Source organism: Ascidiella aspersa, chromosome 2 (assembly GCF_963924565.1).
Source record: "Ascidiella aspersa chromosome 2, kaAscAspe10.2, whole genome shotgun sequence".
In the NCBI taxonomy this organism is placed as follows: Eukaryota; Metazoa; Chordata; class Ascidiacea; order Phlebobranchia; family Ascidiidae; genus Ascidiella; species Ascidiella aspersa.
The window spans coordinates 10923949-10948239 of NC_139448.1; the positions used below are offsets into that span (position 1 = coordinate 10923949).

At 36.2% G+C, this 24291-nt stretch overlaps 3 protein-coding genes across 6 annotated transcripts; 1 reads left to right on the forward strand and 2 right to left on the reverse strand.

Annotated features, from left to right (window-relative positions):
- The first annotated feature begins 372 nt into the window (after positions 1-372).
- Positions 373-7256, forward strand: LOC146163616 (carbohydrate sulfotransferase 1-like). 2 transcript variants are annotated; one of them, XM_083382215.1, is made up of 9 exons: positions 373-859; positions 990-1149; positions 1394-1567; positions 2304-2430; positions 3387-3543; positions 4313-4477; positions 5704-5846; positions 6310-6383; positions 7021-7256. In XM_083382215.1, the coding sequence occupies exons 1-9, from the start codon at positions 527-529 to the stop codon at positions 7200-7202; spliced, it is 1515 nt and encodes a 504-aa protein (XP_083238341.1). In that variant the 5' UTR covers positions 373-526; the 3' UTR covers positions 7203-7256. The 2 variants fall into 2 exon arrangements, with proteins under 2 accessions (XP_083238341.1, XP_083238342.1); XM_083382216.1 differs by having other exon boundaries at positions 5704-5843.
- A 3536-nt stretch (positions 7257-10792) lies between these two features.
- LOC146163617 (B-cell receptor-associated protein 31-like) lies at positions 10793-15914 on the reverse strand. The gene is made up of 6 exons (XM_083381550.1): positions 15755-15914; positions 15402-15502; positions 14776-14926; positions 14071-14173; positions 13205-13310; positions 10793-12239 (listed from the first exon to the last, which is right to left on the reverse strand). Exons 1-6 carry the CDS (start codon positions 15844-15846, stop codon positions 12097-12099), a joined length of 696 nt encoding a protein of 231 aa, XP_083237676.1. The 5' UTR covers positions 15847-15914; the 3' UTR covers positions 10793-12096.
- Positions 15915-18283: 2369 nt separating this feature from the next.
- On the reverse strand, positions 18284-24233 carry LOC146163618 (uncharacterized). Of its 3 annotated transcripts, none has more exons than XM_083381589.1 (4): positions 24094-24233; positions 23573-23667; positions 21387-21692; positions 18284-19788 (listed from the first exon to the last, which is right to left on the reverse strand). In XM_083381589.1, the coding sequence occupies exons 1-4, from the start codon at positions 24164-24166 to the stop codon at positions 19159-19161; spliced, it is 1104 nt and encodes a 367-aa protein (XP_083237715.1). In that variant the 5' UTR covers positions 24167-24233; the 3' UTR covers positions 18284-19158. The 3 variants fall into 3 exon arrangements, with proteins under 3 accessions (XP_083237715.1, XP_083237713.1, XP_083237714.1); XM_083381587.1 differs by having other exon boundaries at positions 20703-21692; XM_083381588.1 differs by lacking the exons at positions 23573-23667; positions 24094-24233 and adding an exon at positions 22542-22726 and having other exon boundaries at positions 20703-21692.
- Positions 24234-24291: the final 58 nt, after the last annotated feature.

A 24291-nucleotide genomic window follows, 5' to 3' on the forward strand; every position in this document is an offset into this window, starting at 1 on the left:
GGTTAAAAGTTACTAGATTTGTTTGGCTTATTTGGTAACTCTATAGAATTTGATCAGCGATTGTTCTAACTTTTTTTTCAATGATTCTACTAATTTAGTACATTATATTTTGGTTAGTGTTGGGTTAATATTTAGTCTAGCATTTGCTATGTAAAACAGGGCTGGGCGCTGGTCTAGAATCCTACCACATTTTCATCCGGGGGTTTTCTAACATTATTTGGGTTAGGGTGAGAGTTAGCGTTTGGGTTTGGTGGGTCAAGTGTAATTATTATATATATTCTTACGAATTTATGCCTTCCTTATGCAATTTTAACTTTGACAACTTGTTTCGTTAAGTTTTTTTTTTAATTAAATGTGGTAGGATTCTAGACCAGCGCACAGGGCTGAAATGAAAGAATTTAATAAATATAACATTTACCACCAAACAAAGAGTTTGTAGTTTACTAAGAAAGCATGTTATTAACTTTGTTTTAGGTTTACAAACATGACCCGTGATGCTTAAACATTTTAATTCACATGATTGGAAATGTATATACGGAAGCGCCAGCTCTGTACAAAACGAAAACTCTTGTTTTTCGCCGCCACTTTAAGTGTGTTGAGTATTACCTTCAGTATATGTTTTGACTTCTCGCTGAGTGGCTTTCTGGTCAGGATTTTTTCTGGGTATGCTGCATTGCAGTCCAGCTACGCAAGTCATATCACAGTGAAAAGCAAAGATATTGGGGTCAAACAAACAATCTTCATTGATGTTAGTATTCATGAAAATACAGAAGTTTCTAAGCCTCAGCCAAAGGTTCCAGTGCATAACAGGATCCCACCAGGATATTTCATTAAAGAGATTGAAAATGTTACCAACCAGGTACAGATTTGTATAGGCTCAGCATAATGATCTTTTAAAATCAAGTATCTTGTGTGTCAAAAGAAAGTTAAAATGATTTTTGTGCTCTCTTGCTGCTATCTGTAATTTTTGCTTTGATTGCCTTCTTTAGAATGGTGAGCAAGAAACCAGGAAAGTAATTGTTCCTAAAATATACCAACACGAAAATGCTGCACAAGCTTTAAAAAATTATGTCTCCTACCTCCAATTAACTGAGAAGCTGTTACCCACCCAGTCCAAAGCTGTGATAATTGTAACAAATTACAGATCAGGTTTGTTAATTTTTGTTTGCAAGTTATAAATAGCAATAACTAATATTTTTGATCAGCAAAGTTTAATCAATGATGCTTTCTATAATTCCTTAAATTTTATTGCAAAGAAATGATTTGCATGATTGCAGTCTCATATTGTTTCTATATTTCAGTTCAAAATGATTGTAAGTTTAAAAAAAGCTTCACAATGGAACTAATTAAATGTATGTTTTGATAATTTTTTTTAATGTTTATATTTTGTCAGGTTCATCCTTTTTTGGTGAACTGTTAAATCAGCATCCTGACATCTTCTACATGTTCGAACCACTAATTTCTGTGGCTAAAATGGAAAAGTGCAATGAAAATGATGAAATTAAAAAGATGGTTTTAAGTGATTTGTTTCAGTGCAAGATGCCAGACTGGTTGAAAATTTACCTAGGTTTTAGACTGTTTTTTTAATATTTTTTTCTGTACTTTATCATGATAACCCATTCATAAATTTCGATTTAAATTTGTTTTAAAACTGAAAACCTGTTTGTGTAAAATTCTTAACAGTCATTCATATGTTGACATTCTAAAATCAAAAATATTTTTGTTAATATTCATTGAAAGGAAAATTACCCTAGTTAAACAACTTGCTGAACCGCATATATATATGTATATTTGATTTTAACTGTATAAGATTCAAGAGAATTAAATATAAAAACAACTTATGAATTCTTTTTTTTATGTATTTTATCTGTTGTCTTAATAGGTACACCGAAAGCCATTGCAGCGACAGTCCCGGCTTGACCGAAAGTCGCTTGACCAAACGTGAGTTCGAACCTCACTGCAGGCTAGTTATTGCTTGTACTAACAGATTGAGCAAGCATTGGCGGTTGGTTGTTTTCGACTCGCTCCTCTTTGAGCCTGCATAGCTCAGTTGGTAGAGCAGTGGTCCCGGCTTGACCGGAGGTCGTGAGTTCGAACCTCACTGCAGGCTAGTTGTTTTTCTAGTTCGCCCTGCTTGCATCATAGATCAACAGATTCAGTGAGTCTGCAATGGCTTTCGGTGTACTAATTATATGTAAGCCGTAATCGTTGGTCAAAAAGCAACTTCAGAAGGGCTAGATCTCAGTTGCTAACACACATATGTGTGCATTGTCTTAACAGGTTAATATTTTTGTTATTCCTAGGCATTCCCTCTTCTGAAAGACCAAAAATGTCAAGTAACATTTTTAACTGTATCCGGAAAAGGTTTTGTTTTTTTCCCTTTACAAAGGAACTTGTCACTCCTAAACACTGTCTAAGAACCAATCTTACGTGAGTTGTCTCGGAATTTAGATACCAAAAGCAAAAAATAATTGTTTACATACTAAACAACAAAGTATACAAAAATGTATTAAAACCTTAATAAATATCTTTGTTGTTAAAAAATTATGATAACATATTTTTTAAAACCATTAAATAATTATTTCCAGTTATGGCAATGAACATTTGTTTGATGGCAAGCATTTCACACTCCTGTAGTATTCATCAATTGGTATGAATAATTTAAAGCCCGTGTCTTGGTATATACACTGGCATTCCTTCTTACCACATTTCATAAAGATGGTTGACCATAAAACCCTCCTACATGTGCACCCGCAGATAATATAATTAAATATATAGAGTAATTTCGCAAAACCTGACCATATATTTATATGAAGTTCACTGCAGTACGTCATTGTACTTTGTGGAAATTTATGCAAAAATTTTATGTGGAATTTTCTTTTTACCCAATCTGTTAAGTTTGTTCGTTAATTTTATTGGGGTATGACAAAGTGCAGAACCATATTTTTTACTTGATATAAAATCAAAAAGAGATTAAATTGTTGCTGAAAAATACTAATTTAACTATATTATATATTTTTACTAATAAGCAGAACCAACATGTATCACAGAAAGTAAAAATGAAGAAAAAAATAAGAAGTTATCCAGACAAATTGAGAATCACGAGTTTAAGGCTATAATTGCCAAACTAATTGAATGCTTTCAAATGCTTTACTAATCATAAAACTTTTCAGAAGTGAATACCGGCTGTGCTATGCAGCAGCCAATATGAAATAGTAATGATGCAACAAAACACTTACAACAATAATTTTTAATAACAACAGTTTTTTTTTCAACCCTCTAGACTTTTTCTCTACCTACTTTAAAACACACTAAAAAGACCCAGAGGTACTCATAAAAACAAACGTTTTTACTGCTACAGACTCAAACAAGTTACCCCGTTTCAGAGCTCACCACGACCCTTGGGACCATTGCGGCGCCGTCAACCTAAACCTGGCGAGCAACGAATGTCGCAAAAAGAAGATGGTGGCCATCAAGGTGATCAGACTGTGCGACATCGCCATTTTAGAGGATGTTCTCAATAAGATCAGAACCGACGTTAAGGTAATTAAAGCGCCAGTCTGACGACAACGCCTTAGGTAACCAGGAAGCTATGTGTAGGATTGTTTTTGAATGTAAGTGCCTTTTTTACCGCCAGTTTGTAGGCATTGTTCTACGGGCGTTCGACGTCTAGTATACTTGAATAAGTTGCCCAAACGTTTGATAGCAGCTGAAAATTTACCCATTTTTGATTACTAAGTTCATGTCTTGTTAATGTCGGTAATGTGTATCCCAAAATAACTGCAATCCCCACTGCACGACAGAGAACTGTTAGAAATTATTCTATGGCTAAGCGTTTCACTCTTTAATGTAGAAATACGGCTGCTCGACTTCCCAACAAAAGATTTCGAGAAAGTACTAAATCAATAGTTGGCCGAAAATGATCGAAAGGTTAAACTAAAACGCTCACCATTAATGTATACATTATATACACTAGTTGGTTGACGACCACAATAGCCGATTTTCTACGGCCAATAATATGCAGTTTCACTCTTAACTTCACCACCATTCTATAAATTCGTTTGAGTATCAGATAGTGCAGTCCAGTCTTGCAGCATTGTTCTTTTTAAAAAATCACTTTATCACAACCCGGGACACCCTACTTTATTAGTGAGGTCTACCTAAAAACAAATTGTGTACTATGATTATCATTTAGCCCGAAATGAATTAAAACCTCGATAATAGTATTGCGTTTTCGACAGCTAAGCTAGGCCACTGATTGAGATGCCATTTTTAATATGAAGTCACTAAACTTTGCTTTCTCTTTCACCAGGTTGTTCACCTGGTTCGCGACCCCCGTGGTATCGCCAGTTCACGTCACAGCCTTCACCGGAAGCTGAAACTGCGCGAGGCTTTGCGTTTTACCTGTAAGCGACAGTCGGACAACTCTGACCTGGGCCTCTACGTAAAGCCAAAGTGGCTCGAGAATCGATATAAGGTAAAAAGACGCTTTTTTGTAGGAAGAATTTTATCTCCACTTGTTTTAAGTCTAGTTTGATAGCTGCTTGGTTTTTAGCACTGTCGTGGTGGTCCCTTGGTGAATTTCTCTGCTGAGCAAATGTGTTTTACTTAAACCTGAGTATGTTTTGGCTGAGTGTGAAAGATTGGTTGTGCGTACGAAGCAAAATTACTGCGTCAATAATCTGGTATAACTGGTGGTACTGCCATCCAATATGGGCGATAGAAATTTCAGCCAATGGTTTCAATGAGTAACGGTTCTATGGAGAAAACCTTACTGAGGGTTTATAACCATTGACAAATTTATGTACTCTTTTTCGAAACGACGCCCTTTCATATACAACTGTATATTTTCATGAAATATTTCAGCTTAAAAAAGCAAAAATCATTTTTTTTGTTAAAAAGCTTGATTTATTAAAAAGTTATCAACGTTTTTGTCTATTAAAATTTTGTTATTTCATTTTGTGATAAACTATTTTTCCTTTCAATTTTTTCCCGATTGATAATATTGCAATATAGCGTATTTTTCTGCTTGACGTTGCCCTTGTGATTTTGTGGTGACATGCTTAGGCTTTTAAGGCTCGCAAGTGGTGCTCAAATAACTTGACTTTTTACTTCAACTTTCCCATCTTAACTGTGCGAAAGCGGATGCCGACGTTCGTACGATTTTAGTTGGTTGGCAAAACCCCATTGTTATGTTGCCATTGTTATGTTTGGCTTTTCGCTTATTGTTCCATGGAGTTTTTTCATCAAAACTGTTCAGATTTTAAATAAACATTTCCGCAAAATTGAAAAAAAAAGGCAGAAAATCGTATGTGTAACTGCTATAACACAGTTTAACGAATAAAATAGTACTTAGTTGCCATTAAGAAAATTTAATATATTTTCCAAATTAATTATAATTTATTATTCTGACCGATATCTGGCCCCACAACATTCAATCAAGAACCATACAGCAACGAGTATGCGAGAATATAACTAAAACCCATAGACGCCCGCAGAAAATTTTCCAGGGGGGATATGAATATATACACATAATTTAACTTCAGTACCTATGATATTAATATGTAAACAATAATAAGAATCGCATTATGAAATTCCAGAGGGAGCAAGTGCCCCCTTAGCTCCCCGTTGGGGCGCCTATGCTAAAACCTATACCCGGACATGCTTAATAAGGCCGATATAACTCACCTTTTAACGCCGCAGTTGTTCCGCTACGAGGACGCAGCCCTGCGACCGTACGAAGTCGCCCAGCAGCTGTACGACTACTTGGGGCTGGACTTCCCACTTACGGTGAAGCGCTGGATCCGCGACAACACCCAGCAAGCACCTCCAGAGCACATGAGGTGGTTAGTGGTTGTTCGATGCAACTCATCTCAACTCAGCACCGTGATATAGGCACTTTAATTTAATTCTTTGTACCTGAAACGCGAGCTACAGGTGTTTTGGGTTGTTTCGTTTTCCTAACTTTTTTTTCTTAGCTTAAAACGGGTATACGCTGGAAAACGACCACGTAACACCGACATTTCAGAATTTTGTTTGGCCAAGCTTCCGTACCACTATTATTTGGAATTAAATAAAACTTTGTTTTGCACATACACTGTGCCGCAACTGGTAGTTTTAAAGCTGTTCAAGTTTATAGGATTTAAAAACATGTTAAGCGGCAATATTTTTGCAATTTAATTGTTTATTAACTTAGGTTTATTTGTGTGACTTTATGGAACGCGCGACTCCTTTGATGATAACTATATATTAGTATATTTAATAAATATTAATAATAAAATAATTTCTATATTCCTGTATTTTTTCTAGGTCATTAACCCCGGATGACACTGGTTTGACCGAATTTTACCCTCATCAACGTGTCCTAAATAGGAGTCCTTGGGGTAAGGTTTCACAATTATTTAAAGTAAATAACGAACAAAGCAATAAGCATCTGTAAATTATACTAAACAAACTGTTGGGTAAAATAGGGAAGTCGAAATATATTTCCACGAATAATGTTGATCGTAAACATTTTGCTTTTTACGGTTTGTTTCCTGAAAATGAATTAGGATATCCATCGAATTTGTTTAAAGTTTTTTAAACCTGAGCCGGTTTTGAAATTACTTAGTTTTTACCGAGTGTCATTAGCAATATTTGGAAAATGGTGTGCTATTTTTTAAATTGTGTCATTTAAATATGCCATACCTTGCCCAATGCAGCATTAACCGCGTTTCGATTCTTACTGAAAAATTGTTAGTTTGTATTATAATTCTCTCAAATAAATGTTAGAAGATTGCCGCCCGTTTAAAGAATAAAGAAACAAATAAGTTGAAAAACTGATATTATTTGTATGGTGTCTGTTAAACGGTTGACTCGACAGTTTATCAATTCTTAACTGCTTGCGGAATGTGTTTGTTCGTCATTGTTCAATACCTAATTTGTTGTGCATTGCCTTACTTAGTTTTGATGACAAGAGTAAAATCACATCACTCAAAAGCCTGTAAAACAATATTGTTATCTCGTTTTCTCCTTGCGCAGGTCACAGCCGCAACTCAAGCCACGTGGTGCAAAAATGGCGCGCACGACTGCCCTTCCTGCAGGTCAAGGTCATCGAGTCGGTGTGTGGCGACATCATGCGGAAAGCGGGCTACATTCCGGTAAAGAGCAGCAAACACTACGCCAACCTTTCAGCGCTGCTCTTTACTGATCGACTGCCTTAGTCACCTCTTTAATGTGTAGGTGTAAAGGCGCAATAGGAAAGGATTTAGATTAGAAGGAAGTCAACTTACGCTTGGCTGTGTTTTTTTAACAACTATATCTAGTCTTTTTGATTGTTTTTCTGTTTTACCTTTATCATGTAACTTTTTCATTCCTTTCTTTATGGCTCCGTTTTTTATATACGCCCTAGAAAAAAAAGAGTGGACTGTTTTTAAAATGTCTTTACAAATCTGTTGATGTCCGATTCAGCCTCACATTTCAAGTTTGACTTATTCCATTTCGGTCGAGAATATCGAGAATAACTATACACCATAATTGCGTGCTTCTTTCTTCTACGCAGTTTGACAAAAATGCTACATCAATCCAAATCACGTGTTAGTTGAAGGCTGATTTTGAGGAGACGCCGAACTAATCAGCATCAGCACTGTTGTGTCGAGCCCAATATAGCACTCATTTACGCTTGCATCGTTTGCTGTTCTTTTTTGCGCTGTTTCTTTGACCAAACCCGAAATAACACTGTCATTTAAGTGTGCTATTTCAAAATCATTCCTTTATATTTCATTACAGCCAATTTCGCAACCGCATTCGGAAAACCGTCACCAACGATGCGGTTTAAGTGCGCAATACAAGCGCAGTCCGACAGTCGATTCGGCTGTAATACGCCTCAACATGCAGTTCATATAATACCAGCTGTTTCAAGCACTCAATCCTTGTTTCCTGGTACATTTGTTAAATTATTCTCTAATTCTAAACGAAAATAGTTCATACTTACACTGCCTCTTTTTTGTTGAGCTATTAACCCGAGTGTATTTATTTTCCACGCCTCAGTATTGTTACACAAAAGCGAACATTTTTGCGCCGGTTAAAATCAAACCACTGCCACTTTGTTATCATTATTGAGCTGCAAACAAATTGTATTTACAGAAGTCGTTGCAGTATTTTTTATAATTGCAGTGCCATGTTTACATTGCCCAAACAACTTGATTGTTGGATTTTTTTTCTGTTGAAAATATAATAGTTGCGTAATGTAACATGTAACTCAGTAAATCCTTCTTGTTTAAATAATAGAATGCTGTGTCAGCAATATTTATAGATACCTTTCAAAACACCTATTTGTCTATTGTAATACAAGGCTGAGCAATTTCTGTTGTTTTTGTAACATTCCAACAAAACAATTCATTTCATTTAAATCGTTCGACTGTAGCCTTTATTTCGAACAAGTTTTTCTCTCGCTTTGCCGAATCTTGTTCTTAATAAATCGGTAGTTTGCCGAATTGTTTCTTTAACATTCTATTTTCTATGAAATGAAGTGTTACATCGCTGCATACAGTTATTGTTTGCAACCCCAGAATTTCCGTGTTTATATTTATAAAACCAATATTTTGATAGGAATTCTGCCGCATGTGTTAATTAGTCGCACCGTTATTCTTGAATACACAGTATATTAATATACTCAACCAACACAAGTGTTTCGATAACTGTGAACTTCCGTATTGTGCGAATCAGCGTGTTATCTTTATTTGTCTTGCAAAACTCGATGCTGAGTTGCCATATCTTCCCCTTCTTTTAACAAAGTATTTTCCCTGTTTTAAGGGAGCTGCGTAACATACAGTGTCTGAGCCTAAATATGTGTCTCTCTGCTCGTGCTGCGTATACGTTGTTTGGACGTATCATTTGTGTTTTTATCAAATTTTATTTCGCCTTCGACTTGTTCGCCTGCGAACTTTTTACAAGATATTCCAGGTATGTCTGAATGTTCACATTTTATTCCGATACCGATGACCGATATTTTTGACAAAAAGTATCGCGATCCGATTTGAAATTATGTGACGTCATTACTATGCTTACACAAGCGAAATCATTTATTTAAACGTTCAAAGGTAGTTTTTGTTTGATAATTAGGCCAAGATTTGCTTTAGTGTGAAAAAGTTTAGCTACCGCCACTTGTTAACATAATGTTTTTTGACAAAATTACCTTTTATCGTAAAAATCGTAGCGTGGTATCGAAATAATGCTTAAATTACCATATTGATTACGACTACCACTTAATATCGGGTATCGACTCCGATCCGGTTTTATCGGACATCCCGAGATTTGTCACAACAGTTTGTTAATATTAATATCAGTAAGATGCTTATTAGAGAACTACACCCTGCTTTGAAAGTGAACTAGAAAATTTATTCTCGAGGTTATTCCGTGTGAAACGAAACGTAATGAATTGCATTGTGTTTCAACAACAACTTGTGTTTTTTTTTTACAATTATGCGTTTGCACTGTTATGCGCAACTTATGTTATTTCTGTAAATTAATCTAAACCGTTGTAGCCTAATACGTTTTCATTGATACACCATTTTTTTATTTTACACCCTTTTTTGGGTGCGAAATGTTTTAAACGTTGCAACATTTATGGTTGGCGCTATTGTACAGTTTATGTTTAAAATTGCTATTTTATGTGCAAATCATTTATCTTCAAGCAGCTATTAAACGGTTATGAAAAACACTTTATGGCTTTTATTGTCTTTGGGAGTTATCACTATTGTAAGCAAGTCAGTTTGGAATGAAAAGTCCCACTCATATGTGAAGCCAAATTCAAGTATTTTGAAGAAATAGCAAGTCAAGTCCTGTCCAAGTAATCAGTTGCCCAAATCAAGTTCCAGTCAATGCATAATTAAAACAAACCAAACCAACCGTAAGTCAAGTCCTTGTTATAATAATAGAACGTTGAACTATTAAAAGTGGTCGGAATATAAGCAATTAATCAAATAAAAAATAACAAAAACGCAACATACATCAAGCAGTTTGTTTTATGTGCAAAAATTAGGATAAGTGTTATAAAAAATTGCTTAATAACAACACTTGATTTCAACCAAAATCGTTTGTCCAAATGACTTAAGTCAAGTTATTATTATTGCCCTAGTGACGTAAAAATATAGTCTTCAATTTAAACTTTTTTTAAAACTATTTGTGTTTTAGAGACACATTCATTCACACAATTATAAAATATTTAACCGAATTGACCTGACCTGGCTACGCTAAAATGTTAGGCAGTTTGAAGGACAACTGGCTCATAATAAAAATAAAATTAAACCAAATCTCCTTAACTTTTACTGGTTAAAATTATTTCAAAGTTTAACTATGACGGCCAACTTGATTATAAATAACCAAAAAAATCCTTAAGTTTTTTTAAAGCTGAAAAATTAGTCACTTTATGGGCCGAAAATTTATTTTTGGGAAATATCTGCTTTTGACCCAAGCTCTCTGGAATTCGTATGCAAATATCAAGTTTTTTCAGCAATACGTTTAGAAAATGTTTTTATATAATATATTAATATGTGGCACTTCATATCTTGTATATTTTATACCAAGAACAATTAAACTATTTTTTTTGTCAACTACAGTACTAATTTAAAAAAAAATTATTAAATGTGTATCAGGTTTCTCCTTTTTATGGTAAAAATATATCAGCCAATTAGTGATAACAAATTGGTTTCAACCAATAGGTTGTTTTCAAAACCGTTAGTTTGCCAAAACTTGTTTATCCCCTGTGCAAGCTTTTTATAAAACAGAACACAGTCCGAGGACAATAGTTTTGGAACAACGATTTATTAAACCACTGCGCCAACTTTAAGCTGTATAAAGCAACTACGTTTTCACGCGCTATACTGGCCAACGGATATACAACAAATCACATATCGTACAATATTAAAGATACAAAAATCTTTTTTAGCGCAAACAAGAGCTTTAAACTGTAATAAAGACATTTCCAGCAAAACAGTAATTACTGTAACAGTAGTAGAATAATTGCAAGCTCACACACCAACGTTGCTTACGTTGGCTTTACGTAACATTCTGCTTCCAGCACTTTCCAGGGTAAAAGAACACAAGAGATCGCGACAAAAATACACGATATAACATCCCACCAATAAACCAATCAATCCACAGTAATGACGCAACACCAAGCAAATTGAATCGACCGACCGAAAGCAAGCAACTGTTACTTTTAATTCGCGCCCTTGTCCTAAACGATTGAAAGTTTACCGCTGTAGAGAATGTCAATAGGCGTTTCCCAAATTAAGCTTGGCGCGAGGTGAAAATCTTCTTCGTTCACGGTTTATAAACCAATGTAGCACACCCAAAAGACAAATAAAAGCAAGTGAAATGAAAAATGCAAGAAAGGCTTCAACAAAACTTTAAAATGCTATGCTACTGGTAAGCCGATAGCACAACGTTTAGGCAACAGAAAACCTTGACACGAAGCTCGACTTTTAAAATTTAAACCTAAATTTGTATATTAAACAACTAGGCAGTTTTTAATTACACTGTGCAGTTGAATGTACTAACACATAGTTAGACTTCAAGAACAGACACATGTTTAGAGTTAAAGTCTATACGAAGAATCCACCTATGTCAGAAAGTATTTCTCGGTCAACAATCACATGTGTTATATTTCTACATTTCGGTGGAATATACAAATATGATCTTAACAGAAAAAACAAATAATCCACAAGGCTATGTTGCAAGGGAGAGATCACCCGAGAGTGTCAGGTTTGTTACAGAAGAAACTAATTAATTGGTCCAGCACAAAACGGGGGAAAGGTTGCATTTTTGTAACTTGGGAACACAGGAAATGTCAATTTGGGACAAGAGTCACAAATTGGGTTTAGATATATTTATATATTATAATAAAAGGGCGTATCTTTATGGAATCCCAAACCATGCGATGTATATGTATTTTTACATAAACTGACGATGCCAGTATAGGCAAAATATATATTCCTTTAACAAAATGTCTGATCCTGGTTTTACTCAGGTTTTAAACTTTGTGTTTATTTGTTTAGATATATTTATTCGGAGTCCTATAAAGTCCAGAATATCTTGCTTCAGCTTTTTGTGATCTCACAGATCTTTCTTATCAGAATCGCCGCTCTCCAACTGTTTCTGAAGGGCGGCATGTTCCTCCATCAGTCGGTCGTATTCCTTGTTGGTGGACTCGGCCTGGGATTTCATTGTCTCCATGTCAGCCAGTGCGGACTTCGCCTCTGTTAATATAAAGAAAACTATTGCGGCAAAGGATTTAAAGATACTGAATGTGTTTTTTCCTATCGCTTGACCTAATTCTGCCTGAAATCGCAGCATTTCTAATGATTCTTGGTGTTGCATATTTTTGGCCAGAACGAAATGAGATGCCCGAGAGTAAGTATATAAACACGCATTGTAACACGCTAACACTGCATTTGAAATGCATCAAAGACCAGGAATTTTTTTTGAATTATATGTGCCAAAAAGTTTATTTAGAGCAGTGGTTTTTAACCTTTGGTAACCTGTCGAACCCCCATTTTATTCTGCAAGCGTTTATCGAACCCCAAATTTTCGCTCAGTATTAGTTTCTTCCTCCTAGCAGCTGAAGCCAGGCATAATAAAATTATAACTTGCGTTTATATATGTTAAATTGGCCGAACTTTCAACTTGTAACTTTACATCACACCTTGGCACATAAGAGATTGGAATTTAGCTTGAAATAACAGCATTTATGTTTCAAAGGACGTTTTCGCCGAACCCTTGAAACAGCTGCGGCAAACCCCAAGGATTCGATCGAACCCTGGTTCACAACCACTGATTTAGAGAGTCAGTTATGTTTTAAAATTAAAACACAAGGATGTTGTGTTAAAATGTAAAAATGAGTGTATGCATACCGAAGATATCTGGACAAATTATGAATGAGCAGTTTACAAGGGTATCTGGCCGGCTAAGAAAGTAGTTTAAATGCATTGTTGAAATAAATTACGGAAGTAAAGAAAAAACTGTGGAAACTAAATTTAATAACACCACAACCTGAAACAAATGCTAACCCCAAAATAAATACAATACTAACCGGTGTATATATACCCGGACGAGCCAAGTAAATAGCTACTCCAAATACTAAAAACCCAGATTGTGTAATGATTTTCAGTACAAAGTACAAAGGCATTTTTAGAACTAAGATGCAAGATGTTGGTCAAGTTACCTTGTCTGGCCTCGTGTAGCTTGGTTTTCATTTCGTCTACTTCAGTTTGCATTGCTTTAACCTTTTCGGAATCATCCTTTTCTTCGCTGTCTCTGTCCAATAGTCCCTACAAGCGCAAATAAAAAAAGAAAAAGTTGATTGGTACCAAATACATAAACAAGGTGAACACTGTTATGGTTAAAGAAAGTTTTTTTTATTATTACTCGGCACTTAGCACTGATATTTTTATTGCAGTTTTAACATATAATATTTATAATTATATAAAAAAGGCAGAAAGTAATAAAACCTGAACAAATTTAATGTGTTTTGGTTTTCAAAATAAACAATTATAAACTGGAAAATATAGTGCTCATAAAATAACTAATTTTAGTATTTATTCTATAGATAGGTGGGCCAAGCAATATAAAAAATCAATCTATGTGTTGGTTCAGCATGACAGATGCAATATTATATATATATAGGTTTGGGACTTAACCAAAGGTTGGTGGCTTAAATCAAAGGTTCTAAAACTTTTTTTGTGATGCCTAAAATGTTATTCGGGACTTGCAATACACCCATCACCCATTGATTCAAACTTTACAATGTTTTACAACAAGTCTAGTATATTTAGTATATAGTATATTTGTTTATTTCAGTAAATCTTGTGACAAGTTCGTATGCAGATGTTGGTGGTTAAAATAATCTTCAGATCTCACATTTACGCAATTGAGCTAAGATCGGAAAAACAATTAGTGTGGGATACCCTTTCAAAATTCAAGCGATGCACCAGGGTGTCGCGACACACAGTTTAAGAACCTGTGACCAACACTGAAAGACAGGTTAATGACCATTTGTTTTTAATAACAAGAAATTTAAATGCTTGGTACCTGGGCAGTTCTTGTAGCACTTTCAGCTTGTTTAAGTGATGCCTCAGCCTGGGCCTCCAACTGGGCAGCTGAAGAAACCAGTAGCACAAGACGACGAAGTACCCTTAAAATGCAAGGTATATCAGCTTAGAATAATTATACATAGTATGATAGGCTTACATTTGACAGCTAGGTTGTAGGACTGCAACATAATCTTTATTTATTTAAACTTCATATCTTTTGTTTGTTTTACATTGCTTTGGACAAGTTAAGATTCTGGCTAAAGAACATACACAATACAAAATATTGAACAATGCAGTTGGCCACTATATAAATCTAGCCAAAGTTCAATTTTAACCAATTGAATAAATTTACAATAACAGATAATCATTGTAAGAGATCAAACACCTAATCGACTATGTCTTGTATAAAACACCTAACTTAAAGCACATCAGTCAAACTGGATAAATCCAAAATGATCATATATGATCAATTACACAACATATAATTCATGTTGGTGTGAAAAATGCAACAATTGTTAACCGAAAACCAGCTTCTCTAGTACATATATTTTCAATAATTTAGCAACCTACTCAGGTCACCTTCTTCAGTGTGAATGATGTCTAATGCTCATAGTACAATTGTCAAACTGAACGTTGAAGAAGAAATATAATTACCAGAGGAGGGGCTGTTTTTCGATTATACAAAAAAATTATAACAACTTACAGGAATAAGAAAAGCGCAAATCCAGAAACATACAAGTTTCTTTGGGCCCTGAACAAAAGCATGAGAATATGGTCCTGGGCGTTCGGGTTGTTTGACAAATTGACTTGCTGCGGGTCGGGAAGTGAATATTTGCGAACTTCTCTTACGGCGTCTGCACAACATAAAATAAACACCATTCTGGTCAAGTGGTTTTATTCCTTAGAATGTCTTTTCTGCAAACTATGCGAATTTGAAGTCTAGAATTATTATATCAGGTCATGATTTAACAAAGTGTTCTTATCTTTTTGGTAAATATATGAACAATTTAGACATCTGTGTCCCATATATAGTGTAAGTGTATGAAGTTATTTAATTTAAAGCCATATTCAGAGATGTATTACTAATTTAGCACACAGACCTGCATAGTTTTTAGCTTAAAAATATACACTTGGTTAAAACTTAAAAAAAACTTTGAATATTGTTCCCTAGTCCAGATAAAAAATGTTGTAAACAAAGTAATGATTGGCTATGCATGTCACCTAAATATATTAATACAGCTGGTGGGTCATCATGTTTTCCTTCATAACTGACAACTAATTGATCCGAAAACAACAAGATATTACTAAGTGAAATGAACATGTGCATACCTGCAAATAACAGAACCAGAATGGACATGGTCACCATAAAAGCTAAGTTACCATATGAAACAAATTGGGCAAACAATCTGGAAGAAAGCATGTAGTGCCATCTGAAATATATAAAAAGAAAGGTTAAAATTATATACATATATGGCTGAGTATAATCAATGTGTCTGTTCTGTAACAACTATAAAATACTAGTTTTATATAACTTAGATAAATACAACAAATAGATGCATATAATATGATGGCCTTAATGCTCAGTAAATAAGATAAGTATTTTAATTTTGTAACACCAAAACAAAGTTTCAAATATATTCTCCATTAATGCTGATCAAACAAAAGCAACAAACTGGACTTACCGTTTACAACTTATGAAGGGAAGGCAGAGAAGTAAACACCCAATAATCTCTGCATACAAGAACCCGGCAACAAAAGTCCATTGTAAACTCATGTTTTTCAATTATATGTTTATTTTTTAATTAGAAGTAATATATATTTATAAACCTACTCAATTGTACTACAACTCTAAAAAAATGTTAAAAAAATGTTCGCATGTCTGAACTATACATTACTCTTCATTTTAAACCCAATAGTATGTTTATGTTGCTCTTGAAAAGTCCTGATAGCACACATTTCAATTGATATTAGTTGGTCTATCTCTCTCTGTTGTAGTCCATTGAATCATGCTGTTGTTCAGTCGGTGTGTAGTGACCCAGTGAGTGTGGCTATGTAGTTTATATGGCATGTTTACAATGTTATAAATAGTGAAAATTAACTTTACCACGCTTTGGTCTATTTAGCCGCTTCTTTTAAAAAAACTAGGAAACATATCAACCAAATTTTTATTAGAATGAAACATAAAATGAGTGTTATACAAAAGTCTTCCAAAACTAATAAATTTTATTTCATGATCAAATTCTAGGTTCGGACATATTCTATGTCAGGTACTATCTTAAAAGTCAAGTAACTGATTTCAATTTAAAAGTTATAGTGCTTATTATTTTTAATTCCAAGTAATTTCCACCACAATAGTAAGTCATGAATTCAAAACAATTTTCAAACATTACTGTTTTGGATTCATAGAATTATTAAAACACAGCTTATATTTGGGTTAGGGTTAAAATTAGTTAAAGTTACAAGTTAAATTTTATGCATTCGGAGAGACAATAAAAACTAGCGGACCTGAAATAATAAAGAATTATGTACAATGGTTACCTGTTTAAATCTATTTGAATTGTAAAATATCAAAACAAACAATGGTATCGTACAGAGCTATTAAGCCAAAACAGGCTTACTTCCAAAAAGGGACGACTTATTAGAAGGATATATTAGAAAAAAACACTGAGCTTTAAATTTTATTGGCAAAACTTGCTGTATATTTACAAAAATGCTATTTTTCATAGTAGCATGGCAATATTTAATGCCAAATACTGGCATGGTTTTGAGTAAGAATTTCATACCAAAGATCTTTGCAGGGAAGCACCGAAATGCAATCAGGTTTAGAACAAGTTAATGCAATCCATTTTGTATTCCAGACAAATCCACAGTTGCACCACTGGCCTTAACATTGCACTAGATACTTTTTAATTATCATTAGTTGCTTCATATGTAGTATGATGTCCTTTGATTAACCTAATACCCAAAAATGCAATACTTTTAAAAAACTCAAAATGCAAGATACAGTAGGAATATTTAATTATTTTATTTAAACCAAACACACCAAAAAGGGTTTAGGGGATTGTTTGAACGTACTGTGTGACGGGATGCTGGGCATCTTAACCAAAACTGACTAAAGTTTTAGATTTTTCCCAATACATAAAACATTGTCGAGTACAATTAAATTATTCATCTGAAAGAGTCCAATTAATGGCGGTTACCTAAGCACACTTCAACCATGTCAATAACTTTAGGTCCCTACGACACTAAAAATGTCACAGCGTTGGACTTGAAAACTAAAAGGCTACGGGTAAAACATTTTAACCAGTAGACTTACTCTTTTCGCTTATAACTATAGTGCAATAACCTGTTTCCACAATGAAGGTTGTCTTGAATTCAGCGATCGTTTTATTTGTTTGGTCTAATGTCCGACGTGGCCTTATTGTCCGCCGCACATTTAACAAACAGGCGAAAGAACTTCGCCCAGCATTTAGCTGACCTCGTGATAGGGGAACACCCTGTTGGCTGACGTAACTGATTGCCAGCTCTTGTTAACAAATAGCGAAAGTTGCTCGTCGTAACAACGCCTGTATATAGATAGGCGTTGGTCGTAACGTGATGGTTTATAAGATATTTCGAACTAATTGCGTAATCTACAAGTGATAATTAAAAAAACTCAAACCAAAACTATTTCTTTGCAAAGCAAACCAACTATTCCTCTAGGCTTGATTAGTCTGTGGCACCTTTTTCAATAATAAAAATTTGGTAATTTATGCGCCGCTGACGGTTTTTATAGTAGATCCATATCATCGATAGTATAATGGCCCTGTCAAAAAGCTTTGCCAAATTAAAAATGATACATGTTGTCCAGCTTCCCACGCTATATTTTATTAATTTGTATGCGATAAGTCGCTATGAGCACACTAAACTTCCCAAAATAAAAGTAGGCCTTCTGCTAAAGGCGAATCTAAACTAGTTGAATGCATTCATTCCACATCAGCACAAACCTTTTTTCGAAGGCCATACGACAGCGAAATACATCTAACATTAAAAGTTCTGAAACCTAACAAAATATCCTCGCGTTATGCGCGAATCCTTTACGGTCTTCGGTACAGACAACACATTATGCTCATTCTGCCATTCATTCATGTCCGACTGGGCATATCATTTATTTGGTGGTTGTTTTATTACGTTCCCGCTGCCTTAACATCAAACGTTTTTTTTATCGACTGTATATTTGGTTTATACTTTGAAGTAGGAAACACCTTACAACTTTCAGGACATAATAACAGTGGAAAAAACATTAAGACTTTGCCAAAACGAAGTCGCGTTACTATTATAATTTACTACATTGAAGCACATTCAATTCGTACGCCGAACGTTAGGTCGCTAAAGTGGCCCAAGATAAATAAAAAACGATATTCTGTCACACTTGTGACATGCACTAATACTGAGTCATTTGTCCGAACTACTCAAGTCAAGCCATTTTGTCCAAAATACTTAAGTCAAGTCATTTGAAAACAGTGACTTAAGTCATTGATACAGTATGCCTGGTTTAAGAGCACTGTTCTAAAAGCCAAATTTAAAGTGATAACTGATAACAGCAATAATATTTATAAACAAACAAAAATCTAATTCAACGGTGTATAACAAGTGTATTAGCGAGCCAACAAATTCAAATATATATGTTAAAGTCTACATGAAACCTCAGATTTTATTTGAATTTTTCAAGTTTCGCAAAGAATGGAACTGTTGAAGAACACCAAAAGAACTATTTTAAAAGAACTTAATAATCGGGTGCAATTTCGCGTTGTTAGATGACAGCATTGCAATACACACGCATCGCCGTCTGTCTTGATAAGTTTAGGCGGTAAATCGTCGCCTACTAGAACGGAAATCAAGTCAATCACAAGCTGTCGTTGTCATTAAGCTGACTTCATACGCAAGTCCATAGCGAATTACAAACTTACAGCGGAAAGCAGTGACGACAGCTACATACGTGATGCTAACATAGACACACACAGGTGACAATTGCTCTTGTGCCGATACCCTGAACAGCTTAAGCTAATGGCCTAGTTACAGAAATCGCTTTAACATCTGACGCTGGTCAAAGCGCACTGTTCGAATTTATCGTATCGCTGTTCGCATCGCTGCTGGAAGCACCGGGATTATTGTCGTCGCCCGAGCCCATCACCTTTAATTCGAGGATGTCGAGGGTTTGCTGGATTCTCTTGACAGCCGCTCTTCTTCTACTTCGAACGTCGTCTTCTCCTGGAGCGCCAATTGCGCTGACCTCGTCCAACTGGAGAAGCTTCTTGGTCAATCGCTCCTCAAGCAGAAGAAAGGCCTTGTCTCTTTTGTCGCCGTTACCCTTGTAATTATCCACGTCTTTCTCAATGTCTATTAACCCTTCCAAGACCGACAGGATCTTGGATTTCGCTTGAACAACCCGGTGATCTTCCTCGGCCTTGGGGGGCTCTTTGGGGGGTTCCTTAGGGCGACCGGCTGACGGTGCCGGAACCCTGGGGGCGGCGGGCTGCTGGGGCCGTGCTGTGGTCGCTGGAGTTGGAGCAGGGGCTCGACTGGGGTTAGGGGTTTGCCTTGCTGATTGATATTGAGGCTGCTGCGTTTGCCTTGCCTGGATGTTGCTACTAGATGGCAGGTCGTCTAAGTCTGACTCTGGGGCCCCGTGCAGTACTTTGATGGGTACCACTCGTTCCTGGGGCGGTTGCGCCGTCTGTAAATAGAATGTTTATGTTAGTCTATATCGCAAAGTCACGCGTTTGGAACATAATTGGGGCTGGGCGTCGGAAAACGGAAAACGGAAAAAAAGGCTTTCTTGAATCCATTGTAAAAAGTAGAATTTTTACAATTTTTACACAACAAGATAAACATTTAAAAAACAACTTTAGTAAGTTTGAGATAATTAAGTCCACTATTAAAAGGCCGAAAATCCGTTATTGATTAGAATAAAATTAGATAATTCATCCTGGGAAACCAAGTCGACACCGAAAATTGGCGGCCGGTCTTTCTATTGGAGCGGATACGCCAGTGAAAACCGCAAACGGCTCGCTCTCGCAACCGAGGCTTAGCGGCGGCAGGCAGCTGTTGCATTCGTACAATAAGGTCGCACGTCAAGGCACACGTGAAAGCGATATGTCGTCTCCCGTCGCTTATCCCCGGGGGTGCGACATCGCGTTAGTGTGACCAGCCGGGCGTGACGATGACGTGGCGACTGCACAAGGTGAGAGGCGAACATGCGATGAGCGAATGTGGAACAAACAGAGCGAGTGACCTCATGATAATAATCATTGTTGACAGCCGAGTGCTGTCCATTGCGTAATTAGAAAACTTTCGTTTGTGGAATATAATGCTGGATTTACTATTTAATCGTTCTGCAGGGATTTTAGAATGGATAATTTGAAAATCAACACCGTATAACTCAATATTAAAATAAATGGTAAACATTTGTGGCCTACGCCGTATTCTAGCACTGGTGGACAACCAAGCGTGATTTTCTTAAAAACTATATAAGCAAAATATTGCATTCAACCTCTGCAATATATTCGTTTTAGCTATTGAGTTTAAGAAATCATGCTGGTGAATTTCACAAAAACGCCGGAGTCGGCCAATCGTCAAGGCTGTATAAACCTCTCCGGGCGGTCCACGGGGAACAGGTTCGGCCGTCTTCACTACAGGAATTTCTGGATCACTTTCAGCCACGACCGGTTCATCCACGGCAACAGAACTTTCGGCAACGCTAATATCGTCCGCTGGACTTATGTGGCCTGGGGATGCCGGGGAAATGGAACCTACTTGGTCAACCACGTCTTTGGGTGCGCTTTTAGACGATGGACTTGGGCTAAGAGTAGTCGATGCGGGTGTGGGTGACAAAGGTACAGCTGGTCTAGGCAGCGCTTCACTATACGGCAACGGTATTGGACTGGAAGACAAATGGGCAGAACTGGGCATTTGGGGAGTATCAGGCTGAAAATTGCCGGGGCTCACCGACGCATCAGATGCAAAAGAAACGGGACTTGCGGGCATTTTTAAAGGGCTCAAGTGTAAGGGGCTGCTAGGCGCGGGGCTAAACGGTGGTGGCGACATGGGTCCAGAGGGCATTAGGTTTGGGCTGGTCGGTATCGGACTAGGGGTCAATGACACGCGTGTGACTGGGGCTGGGGAGACTGGGGTGTTGCCGCGTTCAAAGTCGCCACCACGGCTGGGTAAATTGCGACTTGGCTGGATAAAGTTGACCAACTGCTCTCTGCTCGGTCCGGGCCCATCTACGTGATGCACAGGAATCGAAATACAAGCCGGGCTGGCGGCACCTACTTGCTGGGGATGCTGGGGCCGTTGGGGCTGTTGGGCGGTAGACGCCTGGGGCTGTCTCGGGTAACCCTGTGGGTAGCTGTTGGCGTACTGGTTGTGGTTGTTGCTCTGCTGTGGGTGTGGGTAGAAGGACTGCTGTGGTTGCGGTTGGGGCATTCTGGCGCCCTGGTAGTGGTTAGGCTGGGGCATTTGCCGGGGGTCGTGGTGCTGCCAGTGCTGCGCTTGGGTACGTTGCGGCTGCTGATGATGCTGTGGCGCTTGCTCGTGTTGTACCGGGATTACGCGCGGCTGCTTGGCTGTTGCGTTGCTCTGTGAGGGAAATACAAGTTATATAGGTGTGATATTTTTCCAATAAATTGGTAAAACTTCCAAATAAATTGGTAAAATTTTCCGAAAATGTCAAAAACAAGTTTTGCGTTGGCTCTACTGCGTTTTGAAATAACGAGTTCTGCATAGCGCGGATAAACGGCATTTTACTTTGATGTTAACATACTCGAAACCATTCTGAAAATTATGTTAAAAACGTCTTCATTGAGTTTATGGGAAGAACAAAACTTTTATAGAGCTACTTAATAAATGTTTGACACAGTATACACAGTTTGTCTTCTCTTGCTTCGTAGGTATTAAAGTCAATAGTTTTCCAGCAAATATTTACTTTGAACATAGGTAAAAGTGTTTATATGGACGACCGCATATGCAGATGTGACACGAAATTTAAAACTTAGGCAAACCAAAAATGCATATATCGGTTTAGAAAATAATACTAATGCGTTTTCTTGGTATTGTTTTGCTAAAGGAGTACCGTATAGCGAATAAAAACGCCGATCCAGTCTAATTCTCACAGATTCTTTAAAATTTTAAATATCAGGCTAGGATTCGGACTTTATTAGGCTCAGGATTCCTTTTAAACTTGTAACACGATAATTGTATTTACAGATCTTTCTACGCAGCATACGTATGAGTAACGTAAAACTGCGCCGCAAATCGCTACTTTATATTGTCAATAATTGTTTTTCTAATTGGAAACAGTTAACAAACAAACTATATACGCAAAACTAACAATGCCTCAATAATAAAATAATATTGTCCTATTGGAAAATCAACAGCTCTTGTTAGCTGAAGTTAGTAGTCAAAAGTTATTATTAAGAGACTGCTTACCATGTCCAAATTATCTGCTAAACTGTTCAGGCCGTCGAATATTGGAATAGATTGTCTTTTCATAACATCACCGAACATTATTCGCACAGAAAACAAATATTCCGCTAGTATTTCCTTTCTTAAAATAAATTCTCTCCGTACCACTTAAATCCGTATTCCGTATAATCAGTAACCGTCTGCTACGCTTTGCGAGAACTGGTGTGAATGGCGAAAGCCAGCACGCTCGCTTATTTATATAAGCACTGCCTGTGTGACGTCATACGAGCAGACGCCACTCGATAGTTCGAGAAGAGATTGGCGAATGCTGGTAATTACGCTTCAAGTCGGACTTGTAAGTGAAAATCGTTCTTTGTTTTAAGACCGAACTTGGTCTATTTACAAGAGAACTTAAAAATAAAGCGCGTAAAAAATGTCGGTATTTAACTTTTCAGCAGTCACGTGACGTTTAAAAACGCACAAAATGGTTTCTAACGAAATTAGGTTTTGCGCCTTTCCAATTGTTTTTGTAAATTGGTTAAATAATCCGTTTTGCAGTCCCTAAAAAAATACCGACGCCACGTAACGAACCAAATAACGCTGGACTCCACTTTTTTAAGTCCACATTTTATACCTATAATAAACCTGACTTCTCTTAGAATAAAATTCATGTATGACAGTTTTTTATGTTTACTAACAACAATTAATTGTGATTATTAAACAACAAACATAAGAAAATCAGCAAAACAAGTCACATAAGTTTGCCCATCTAAGTTGATTTTAACCAGGTTTACATGAAATTGCTGAAACATTCTAATGAGGTTGTTTTTAACCATAGACTGACAAGAATTATTGTAATGCTAAAAGTTACTTATAGGATGCTGTAGCAATATATAAATTAAGTAAAATCTGTTAAAACAGAATTCAAACAAAATTTAAAACTTTTCTAAAAAAAAGTGGTCACAAGGTATACTAAAATATTTAACTTAAAAGTGATTTTACTGGTTCTACTGTTGTTAATTAAAAGCAAATTGTGTCAACCAACAGCAACCTACCCTTGGGGGCCTTGGATCAGTCCAAGTTGTGGTCTGGGATTTGTGGTCAATAAAAAATGGCCAACCTGTTACATCATCGATTCTCATTTCCCATCCTATTCAAGAAAACAAAAATACTTAGGTATTTTTTTAAGAAAAATTAGTGACTTTTGTTTTAAGGCAGGTAATAAATACAGCTTTTTACTAAATTTGTTGCCACTTTAAAAATGATTTGTGTTGCGATACATTTAACAAAACATATAAAACAGATTGTCCTTTGATTAAATTATAAGCTAAAAAACTCTGTCATCATGATCTAGCTATAAAGTACGAAATTAAAATACTAACAATTTAATTTGTTTTAGTGTTATCAACAAAACATATATTTACTAATTGCAGTAAAATTGCCAAGTAACTGCACAGTGCACAATTAAAAAGCAACCAGTTTGTAAATATTCCATTAATAATAAAACTTAATACATATTTACCAAGGTTATTGTTAGTTTAATTTAAAAGCTTTCAAATAAATTAAGAGTAATTACCTGCGGGAAGAGGTTCATCCAACCTTAGATCAGGAGGCTTTGGCATGTTACCATTTCTATTAAATTGCGACATTTTCCAGGTGTTAACAATCACACACTGATTACACAGAAAAGTAAAAAAACAATTTTTCTAAGTTTGCATCTTAAAATAGAAAATAAAACATGTTTCTAAATAGGAAAATGTGAGCAAGAAAGAAG